The 11426-nt window shown below is 45.9% G+C and overlaps 1 protein-coding gene across 2 annotated transcripts in view; it reads left to right on the top strand.

The window, feature by feature from the left end:
- The first annotated feature begins 242 nt into the window (after positions 1-242).
- Positions 243-11426, top strand: part of LOC142573308 (U2 small nuclear ribonucleoprotein auxiliary factor 35 kDa subunit-related protein 2-like) — a 234685-nt gene continuing 223501 nt past the window's right edge. The window contains exons 1-3 of one of the 2 annotated variants that reach the window (XM_075682984.1): positions 243-450; positions 518-606; positions 1430-1490. In XM_075682984.1, the coding sequence (XP_075539099.1) occupies positions 380-450; positions 518-606; positions 1430-1490 (221 nt within the window). In that variant the 5' untranslated portion in view covers positions 243-379. The remainder of the gene's footprint in view (positions 451-517; positions 607-1429; positions 1491-11426) is intronic. The other variant, XM_075682983.1, reaches the window with a different exon arrangement.

Below are 11426 nucleotides of genomic sequence, written 5' to 3'. Positions count from 1 at the left end.
GCAAGGCACGTACAATGACATGAGCAATGTTGAACAACGCGGGGTCCAGAGAACGATCACTCCGAGGACGAACACGCCACGGCGTCGCTCGGCGCCAGCATCGCGCTTCTCAAAAATCCCTAAACGATGCTGTCCCTAGGCACCTAGGATCAGGTCACGTGAGGGATTTTTGTACGACAAATAGACGCACGCGTGCTGGAGGAGCGAGATCTGTGCATGTATGGAGTTATGTGCGGAGTTCAGTAGGTCGTGGGGTAGCGATAACCGGGATCCAAGATCTGGCGTTGAGATCCGAGTCGAGCTGAATCCAAATCCTAATGCCTCAAACGTGCATCGAGCGGCAAACAGGCCGCTCTGCACCAATCGCATTTGCAAAAGAATGACATGCATGATGCTCAGCAGATCTTGTGCCGAAGAGTACGACTTGAATACACCGTCTGCAAAGCTAAAGTAAGTTTTTATACTACGATATTGGCATTCCGGTTATGCTAAAGAGTGTTTTTCTTTGCTGCCGCAGCCACCGGCGTTTTCGGGCCTTGCTTAAGAAGCTCAGGAGAAAAAAGATTCGTCAGAAGGCTGCTCAGGAGAGGGACCGCCTCCTTCAGGGTGAGAAGCGTCTGTTTTTGCTCAAGAATTCCCCCGGAGTGTTCAGTACAGCGCCGATCGGTGCTTGCGCTTGTCTTGCCTCAGCTGAGCGGCGGTATGCAAAGTGTATGGTTAGCGTTTATTCAGTGTATTTTAGCGCAGGAAGCTTTTCTGTTTAGCAGGTCAGTGATGAATGGAATGCTTGCCATTTTTTATTAATATTGGATCTGACTACTGCGAGCGTAAAGATGATGCGCTTAAATATATGATTCCTTAATTGACTGTAAACGGAGGGAAATGACTTCACGACGTGACCTGTTCCTTTTCAATCAGTTTCCGCTGCGTTGTTTAGTTTTGGTAGTAATAGAAACTGTCACTTCGCAGCCAGTAGCTCCGTCCCAGACAGTAACAGAAATGTAATACAAGAAAATCAATCTCGAGAAAAATTTAGTGCACTGGGAAAGAAAGCTTTTCGTTTTGTTTATTCGCACCGATGTTTCTATTAAACTGTAACAACAGTTGTCTTGGAGAATGTATGAAGAGGCAGAAGAAAGAACGGGGGCATTTATTGTCGGTATAGTTGCGATGAAAATATGGCACAGTACAAACCCTCCTACGCCTTGTTCTGGTTCATAATCCAGCACTACGCATTGAAGCTTGGAAAAATTAGTCCCAACAAATGCAAGAAATATGCTTATAAAAATTGGGCATAATCGTGTGCACAGATTTGGGAAGCGTTTCTTTCTTTCCACTTTTTTAGTTACGTGAGTTCTGTAGGTTTTACCACATGCTGAAGAGCTGTGTATTTTCATACTAAGTACTAATTCTAGTTCATTGCATACAGTGGAAGAAAAGGTGCCCCTGTCGCCATGTCAAGAAGAGCAGGAACAGGAAGAACAGGAGAAGTGAGTTGTGTGCTGAATCTGTGCCCCTCTTGGTATGATGTATAGAGCCTGTCTGTGGTGTGTGCTTGAGAGCTGTTGTCTTTTTTCTTGTAGTCATGTAGAGGCACATTTCAGATTGGTTCTTAGAAGTGCAAGTGATATGGGCAATCACTCCTAGACAGGTGTGAAGTAAAGAGGGAGGATATGTAATGGTCGCTTGTGCACATGTAATGTCACAGGATGGCTGTTGTTTAGAGCCTATCACATGAGAACGTCTGCTCTCACTTGCTGCTGAGTGCACACAGCAGTGAGTCAGTTTGGTGAGCATCCTTTACTTCGTCAACTTCCTCCCTTGAAGTGTGCAGCTTGGACAATGCAGTTATATTTGTAAACAAAAGGGCTATTGTGTGTTTGCACTGTATGTAGTGAAGTAAATTACACAAATTCTCAGATGCATGATGGCGCTGCTTTCTGAGCAATTTTTATGATCGATACTATATGTATTCTTGTAAAAAAAAAAAGCCACGAGAGAGACAAAGTCTCTCGTGACATGAGCAAGATAGGTCTTGGCATTCTATTACAATCCGCAGAGACTGTTAATTCACTTTCATTCTCTCTAAGAAGGGTTTGCCTTCATCACAGGAGGAAGCTAGCTGCACCCACAAAGAAATCTGCCTTGTCACTGTCATGCATGGCATTGCAGTGCTCGGCTCACCTTCGCAAAGTGGCATGTTTCATCACATCTTCCTTTTCACTGTTGTGCACAGTGTTTTTGAATACTTGCAGTGCCAGGTTGTAGTCCCTTTCTTTAACGTCACATGCAGTGTCGCAATGCTAGGCTGGAGTCCTCAGCATTTAAGCAAGGGCAAAGTGGTTCATTAATTGCACAGTCTGTAGCCTTTGTTCACTCAGTGGTGCAGTAGCTGTTCCAGTTGCACCAAGAGCAGACCTTTGCACCACCCTGCTGCAAAATGTCATTTTAGCTAAAAATCACATCGAGCCTGCAAATAAGCATAAGAACAAAAGCCTCGTTTTGTTCACGCTGCCAAGCTAGTTCCTGGAGCTCAGTGGTGCGGTCATAGCCACGGGAGATGACTGATGCCATCAATCCTCCATTTGCTGTTTTTGCTAATCTGTTGCTTTTCTCTTTAGTGGTGATTCCAGTGCACTGCCTGTTTTGTTTAGCATAGTTGTTCAGGGTATCACTTTAGTATTACTATGTAATTCATGTACTCAACACAAACTGCACATAAATTGCAATTAGTGATAACCTTCCTTGAAACTGTGCATGATCAGAAAAGTAAATCTCATGGTTGTACTTTTAAACAGGTTTCTTATGATCCAATGCGCAGTTATGCAAAAGAGCAACTACACTTCACAAGTAAGGAAACCTCTGGACTTGTTAACTGTAACTGCGGTTTCACTGTTCGTGTTCAATTGCGACCATTACACTCCTTTGTTTCTGCAATTGTTTTTTTTTCTTGATTGTTTGAAGCGTGGTGAATATGCAAATGCCTGTTGCAAGTGGAAATGGCTGAAGCAGCTTCGTGCTGCAATAGATGCATATGGAAAAATATTCTGTAAAAATATAATGGAGCTAGTTTGGTATTATTATCACATATGCCATATTATAGTGCAAAAGCCAGCTCTACTATAAATATTTACCATTTTATTTAATATTGAGACCATCTGATGTTACATGTACGTTCGAAACTGTGGCAAAACTGCTTATTACTGTGCCAGATCAACTTTTTGCCCGCGTGAGCACCAAAAGGTGCAATGGCTGCTCCATCACTGTTTGCCTATTCTTCCACTACTTGTCTTTTTCTACCCATGGTGGGATGAGATAATGAATGGGTGGTCCATCAAATGATCACTCTGGCTTGGACGGTTCAGTGGGCAGTTTCTATTGACCCTTGGTTGATGGTGCCTTCGCTCTTTTGGCCACTCATAGCACAGCCGTGAGCACAGAGGATACCTCTCCAGAACTGTGCAAGATGTGCTCACACATTCTCGTTGTTTTATAGACCGTTTGGGTATTCCTCGGACTTGAGCTTTTTGGATTTCTTTTATGTCAAGTAAAATTTTGGTGACAAACAAATCTTCAGTGAAGATCAATTCTGTGATTACCTAAGTAGCTACCGTATTTACATGATTGTAAGTCAGCTCGAATGTAAGTTGACTCCCCACATCACGTGTGACAGGAAAAAAGAAAAGAGCATACCCCATGGCGCATTCCATAACGAAAATTTGTTAATAGCTGGCATGGTCACTGGACTACTTCTCTTCACTTGTGTCATCGTCCTCACTAGTGCAGTCATCGTCATTGCTGCTACAGCGCGTCGTCTTCCAGCAAAATTCCACATTCGGCAAATGACTGCAACACGACATCTTGTGGAACAGCAGCCCACGCCAAGTGCACCCAGCCACACACAGCCGTCAGGGAGGCTCTTTTGACAGGACCGGTTGGCTTAAGTTCGCGGTCTTCTGCCGCCAGCCACTCATATTCACGGTGGAGCAGGTCCTTAAAGGTGAAGATCCGGGCTTGTTTCACGACCATGTCGCACTTCACTGGCAGGGACCGATCACGCATTTCAGTGACGTATGCCGCAAGCTTGGCCTACAGCTCCGGAAAGCGTCCCGACTTCGGCCCCTCGGAAATTCTTCGCTTGCCCTCGCAGGTGAATATTTCACTTCGCTGCAGTCGCCACTCTCGCACCGCCCGTTCAGAAACATTGAACCGCGCAGTGATTTGTTTCTTCGGCGTAAAGGATGACAGCTCTCTCGAACACTGCTGTGAACGAGCGCCAAATGTTTGGTAGGCCTGGAGCACTCATTACGACTGAGAAAGCATGGAAGTAGCACGTAGCCGGCGCATAGAATAAAACCAGTAGTCGAGTCGAACGCGTCAAACTTGTGGCCAAACTACACTCTAAAAACAGTTGTACCCTTTGGGCTGTATATTTGCCACACAACAACAATCGTCATCTGTCTTGCCCGCATTTCCTTTCTTTAACGCTGCAAGCCTGGTACTTCGAAGTCACGAACGGCATGCACGCTATCAGCATGGCAGAGCATTCCCGACAGGAAAGTAACGAGCGCAGCGTTTTCAAGAAAGGAAATGCGGGCAAGACAGATGACGATTATTGTTGTGTGGCAAATATGCACTCCTAAAGGTATGAACTTCTTTTAGAGGGTACACTCTTAAACAAATGTGCACCCTTTGGGAACCATGAACCATGAACTATCAATACTCCCTGCAAGCGCTGCCGTTCTGGGGGTGCCACCGCGAATGGAACAGCAGCTCTTCCATCAACTATCGACACCCTCCCATGAGTGTTGTGTGCGCTGTAAACTCTAAAAAAAATGTTGAAAAACTCTTCCGAAATGGGAACAAATGCGTGAAATGGTGAAAAGTATGAGTAGGGCCATAGAGCAAACAAAATTGTAACTACGTTGTAGCTCCCCTGATATATACGTTGGTCTCGCGTTTTTGGCAGCACCATGTTTTGGTTTCGATTGTAAGTCAACCCCCCCCCCCCCCACTTCAGATTTAAAAATAAATAGATAGGTCGACTTACGGTATGTAAATACGGTATTGCCATTAAAAGCAACACTAACGGCTGCTTTCCATATACTAATACAGTGGAATTTCGATGATACGATCACAGCTAATGCGAATTTCCGGATGATACGAATTTTTCTGTGGTTCCGGCCTAGCCCCATTACTTTGCAACGCGCTAGACAACAGTTGTTACGAATCAATTTTCGACCCGCGTCGGTTGATACGAAAATTACCGAAGACACTGGAAATTCGAAAGTGTGCTTGGCGAAAGCCAGACGCTGCTGCTATCTGCGCTCCGCTTCCCTGGCTGTTTGGTGACATAGCCAGTTGCTGCTGCCATCTACACTCCAATTCATTCGCTTTGGTGTTTGGCGATATCGCCTGTCGCTGCTGCCACTTTCGTTCTGCTTCCCTGCCTATGGTACCCGGCGTTCTAATCATTCGCCGTTGGCGTTTTTGTTCTGCCTCCCTTGCTTTCGCATCTGGTGACATGTTCAGTCATCGCATGCGTATTCGCTCCTTGTTCTGCTGGCGTTCGGTGTTGGGGGAATCCGGCGTCCGCTGCCGCTTCCCCGAACCGCTTGGCGCGGAATCACTGGGCCGCTTCAGAGCCATGCGTCTCACTCACTCGACTGCAACGAGACGTCTGTCGAAGGAGCGACAGTGCAGCCACAGAACACCTATACATACTTAGAGAAGGGAAACTGTACCTTCCACAGTGCAACAGAAATAAGCGTAGCGGTGGCGCCGTGAACTAAAGTATGCGACCACAGGTGGCGCTGTACAACAGGAAACGGAAACGGGGTTTTGCACAGTATGGCCGTTTTACTGGGTTTCTGGCTGCTGCGCCTCGATCGTGCTCCCGCCAGTTTGGTTGCTGTGTGGCAAACGTAACGCCTACGTATATAAATATATCTAGCGCTGAGTCATATCGAGTTAAGGCACGCTCTGAACTGACTTTTAAGGGCATCCCAAGCGGTTTTTCGTTTATTATGCCGCCGTTACCCCGAGTTCTGCAGCCGCGCTCCAGCTGTTGCATTTCGTGTAGGGCTACTGACAGAATGCGGTTTCCAGGTGGCATGATGGCCTCGACTGCAATAAACACACACGACACCAAAGATTGAGTAAGCTTGAAAATATTTTATTTGCATTTACAAGTACAACAAAAAGCACACGTCCACGCATCCACACAAACGCGGTTACATAGTCAAGGACATAGTAAAGAAATGGCTCATTAATAAGGGTAGCACAAACGCGCAAGAAAGAAGACCTAAGCTACAAAACGTATGGTCGGCTGTTAAGTATAATAATTTCCCTGTCACCGTGTGTCACTTTTATACAGCATCTTCACAGCACTACCAGGCCGGGTAGTTTGGCGGAAAGAATGCAATAGCTTACGGCCGTCAGCTGCCTCTTCTTTACGGGTGTCATACGACGCACTTTTGATCGCGATCGAGCCTGATCCAGATCGAATTTCTCGGCCGTGGTTGCAACTGCTATAGTCCGATACTAGTCATTGAGCCGTGCCCCCACTTGGGAGGCAGAAATGTCTTCTTCCATCAACAATCACTCTGTATAGTCCGATACAAGCCGAATTTTTTTTTTTTTGTTGATATAGTGTGGTAAGCTGCAGCGCGAAGTACGCCTGACCCAGGCATTTTTTCTTCTTCGATTACACATATGCACAACCGTTACTTCGCACTTCGACAGTGAAGGTGAATGACTCTCTGCTTTCTTTTTCTGTGGCTATTGCACCTTGTTACACACACACATACATACATTATTAGTTTTATACAACGCGGTCATTTAAAACTGTGCCACCATGTGCGTCTGCACTTATAATTATCCTAATCTCCGTATCAACGTCGTGCAAGTCCGCATACAGGTATCTGTATCTGAACCATATGCGCCAGCTTAATACATGTGTAGGGAAATTATGATAACCACTGCGTCTTATCAAACATGTATTAGTTTTGCAAATGCGCATTACAGCTGACGGAACGACATACTGTAAGTGAAGCACAAGAGAACAAGAACAAAAGGAGGATACAACACTTGAAGAAATGAATTGGTAGGCGTACAGCAAACAAGCGATGACGGAGAACACACAATGATGCATCGGGCGTTCTGTGACATCGGTTTGCGTACTTACGGTGTTATGGAGATAAACGGCATAAAAACGTACCTTCAAGCGTACTCCCTCAACCTCCGCCCCATTCATTATGATAATCAACGCCTAAACAAAATGAGGCACTACTTTTTGCCAAGAGTAGACCTCTTTATAGCAAGTCTATGTAATGACTCGCAGACGAAACCATGCTTTTCGAAAATGTTTTACCGCCGTAGTATTCAAACGCCAACGGCCAGGAAACACATCGATACCAATAGGCTGTTGGTGCTTAATCAAGTACAATAACCTTGACACTTTGACTAAACAATAAAATTTTAAGAAAATCAACTGCCTATTTTCCTGAGGTAAAAAGACATCCTTAGGCACCTCGATTGTTTACGTCAATGGGTTGTGTAAAGTAAAAATTCAGCATGTTCAGCGCCCCTAGCAGAGAAAGCACAAATTAATGTATGCGACCAAATTACAGTAGCTCCACTTGCGTGCTTATGCGGAAACACGCCTCGATTGATTTTTCGCCCTCTGTGGCCATTTGTTGAACTTGAGAGTGTGCAGGGCCTGGTGCAGCCGCGACCGCGGATGCATGGGGGACGCGCGCGCGCTCCAACGTTACTAGACTAGGTTCAGTTTTCAAACTCCCGTGACTGCGTGGACCCACCACCGCTCCTCGCATCTCGTGGCGCTGCTGTCGCACTTTGCTCGGTCAGCACGGCGCGGACGGGGCGACGAAGCACTGACCGTTGTTTATCTGTTTTGGCACGTTGTATACATGCGTGTTTTGCTGCAGTCTCGGTGCATTTTTGCGACACTCTTGTGCGTTTTAAATGCCGTGTGCGTTTTGAAGAGCTTACGGGTCGTAATCCAATTTTATTTGGTGACGCGAAAGCATATTTATGCTCCGGTCTTGCAGCGATAACCTACTTTGAATCTGCAAGTCTGCTCGCAAGGGAGCAAAGCTCACATAGGTTTCAACATTGCACTTCTGAACGCGGTGCTCTGATGAAAGAAATAGTGTTAGCTTCATTTTTTTTCATCCCGAAATGAAGTGCTGAGGGTGCGTATATACCGTGTCCCAGCTAACTTCAGACAGAGTTTTAAGATGTGCGAATGCTGCGTAGCTGGTCACAACCAAGGCAATGTTGTTTGCCATAGCTTGGAGATATTCAAATTATTTCAAATCCGCCTAGTTAGGTAATGCGTAGTTAATTCATGATTTATATATATATATATATATATATATATATATATATATATATATATATATATATATATATATATATACACATAATTATTTAATTGATTTTTAGTGAATTACCTAATTTAATCATTAATTGATTAATTCACCTAGTTAGGCAATTCATTGCCACCACCAAAGGTCGAGGCTTCAACTCTCAGCAGGTTCCCCCAATGGTCGTGGGTTCGAGTGCCTTAACTTTATTTTAATCTACTGTGCCATAATTAACTTCGCCTAAGTCACTCTGCCTTAATCCACGCTGCCTTAACTGGCGTCGTGAACTGCCTCGATTGGTTCGCTTGGGCTCCCGTCACTTTTTTGGACCATCATGTGGTCACGCTAACGCTGCCTCATGAGTCATACCATGCATTCGCATTAATAACTAATTAGTACTAAGCAGCAACAGCTGATTACAACTACTAATCAGCTACTTACAGCTACTCATCAGTAACAGCTGATTAATAGAACGCAGTGGACGGCCGGGGCTGCTGCGGCCCTCGACCACGGAGTAAAACATTTAGGAGGTAAAACTCCTGTCAGGGCGAGCGAGCGCGGGCGGCCAGATAAGGTCACAATTGTTGTATGCGCCGGCGGGGTCTTATACAGTGGCGGCGCCATGCGGCGCGTCGTAGAAGCCGCAGCGAAAAAAAAAATGCAGCGCCCGGGTATGGGCCCGGGCAGGCTGCTCCGCTGCGCTCTTAATGGCGGTAATTTCTTTCCAGGCCACCAGCACGATAACGGCTCCGCGGGCTTGTGACCTTTTCTGGTCGCCGCAAACAGCGGAGTTTCCTCTCCTAAATGTATCTTGCTCCGTGCCCTGGACTAAGGACTCCACAGTGCATTCTGGGGCAGCGCAGCAGCATTTTCACAGCTACGTAAATTTTTTTCATCAATCTCTTAAACGCGAGACTATACAAACGTTTAAAGACGCATCGGTGAAAACACTTGCTGAGTACGTAAGTTGCGAAGTCGGAGGACCTGAGCCCCTTCGCAAACGCAGAGCTGCGCCCGCGTAGAGCTACCTGCGGTGCTCCCGACCTCTGGCGGCAAACCAAGAAACGGGGGCACCCGCCATGTACGGCGCCTACGGAGAGTTTGACCACTGAACCTAGGGCGCTATTCTGGACATTCCGCCATTTTCTTCGATGCGTGAGGAAGGGGCGACGCAAACAAAATGGCGCTGGTGGTCCCGTTTTTCTTACGTAACGAGACGTCAACTTGACGTTTCGCCTAAGAAACTGAAATGAAGGCACTGAATGTAGCGTTATCAGTAACACAAAACAGTTTTCTTCCGCAGTAAATGTAAAGCAGCTATCTCAAAGCGTATTATTATCCCGTCGAAAACGCTTCTCGCTTCCGTTGTCTGCTGCGTACACATGAGAGAGTCAACATGGCGGATAATGGCGGCTGCACGACCGCCATTATCCGCCATGTTGACTCTCTGATTGGCTGTGGCGAGCTCACGTGCCTTGAAATTTGTGCCGGGAAACGGAAGCTTTGCGAAATGTCATATTGCGTTTTCATCAAGGTGACGAAACGTGACGTGGGGCTGCAAATTTTATGGACTAAACCCCTTTTCTAGCTGCTGTTCGACATCTTAGTAGGGGGGCGATGGTTTGGGCTAGTTGGTTTTCCATGAGACTGAGTGGTGCAGCGCAAATCAGAACATGGGACACAGGAAAAAAACGAGGACAAGCGGTTACTGCCAAGTAGGAGCGGCGCGCCCCGCTCGGTTCTATGCAACACCATACAGATGGCACTCGCCTCCGCAGCATCGGCGGCACCTGCCATGCGAGTGGAATGGAAAAAAAAAAAGAACCAGAAAGCTCGCCTTCATGCATATTGTTCACCTCCAGCATTTGCAGGTAAACATTATGGTTGCATACACTGCAGTTGCCGGGAAGGGTGAGCAGTCAGGGATCTTCGAATGCTATCACATTCCACTCTTAAATGTGAATATTAAAGAGCGGAGAGCCAATTTTCATGGTACATGTACCTATTTTTTAATGCAATGGAAAGTTTGCTAGTCAGAATGTGTAATCATGAAGTGGTAACGCGCAAAACGCCGTGGAACATTTTTTTATCAGAATTTTTTTATCTGCAGTGAGGATGTAGTCTTTCACTGGCAGCTTGTTGGCAGCGGTGGTAGGTGAGCGCGATAGTGATTATACGCCGGCATTAGTGGGAGGCAGACGACAAGTGCGGCCGTAAGTGTGACAAAGTAGTTTGTCTAACAATTCGACGTTCCTGCGATTCATGTTTTCCGAAGTCTTAAGTACTTTTGCGGCAATAGCTACGTATTTCCATTGTTTCCTGCCCAACTGCTTTAGTATTTAAACAGTCAAAGCGAAACCAATCGGATTGAAAACGAAACGACGATTTTACGCGTGATACGCAGTTCAGCATGTTGCCCTAGCCATGCGTGCGCTTTTGATTTCCGAAGCATAGAATAAAGCGCAAGTGTCTAATGCTATAGCAACTGCAATATTAAGCAATATTTATGTTGTATTAAATAACAGCCGACTTACAGTAATCGCTTAGACTACATTCGAAGTACCAAGATTTCATTGCCAGGCCTCGCCACTTACTGGCCTTTGAGATATTCTTTGCGAATTTTAAATTATAATCCCTACTTCAATCCCGAACAGCGTGCCTGTTTCTATCGCCATAAATCATGATCAGTTCATTTCCATCAACGTCTCTCAACACTTTCTGACCAGTTGTCCTCCAAGTTTTTTGTTCGTGCTTCCATTCGACATCGAGGGAGACCACGAGGGAGATTATGGAGGTCTACTATATCAGGAAAAAAGGATTGCGTTGCGTAAGCAGGCCATCGTTAAATTTGCATGACAGTGAATTTGAATTTCTAAGCCGCCTCATAGTGTAACATTAGATTACAGGGTTTTGGGTTTTTTGCCTGTGCACTGTTAATAACGCCATTGATGAGAGAGCACGTGGCTATGGGTTGTGTACATAAGTGTGTATGCCTTCGAATGAAGTTAGTTGTGAGATCAGCGCTGTCCTGTGTGT

The sequence above is a fragment of the Dermacentor variabilis genome, chromosome 2 (assembly GCF_050947875.1).
Source record: "Dermacentor variabilis isolate Ectoservices chromosome 2, ASM5094787v1, whole genome shotgun sequence".
NCBI classification, from domain to species: domain Eukaryota; kingdom Metazoa; phylum Arthropoda; class Arachnida; order Ixodida; family Ixodidae; genus Dermacentor; species Dermacentor variabilis.
Note: the sequence above shows the minus strand (reverse complement) of the source record. Positions and strands in the feature narration are given on the sequence as shown.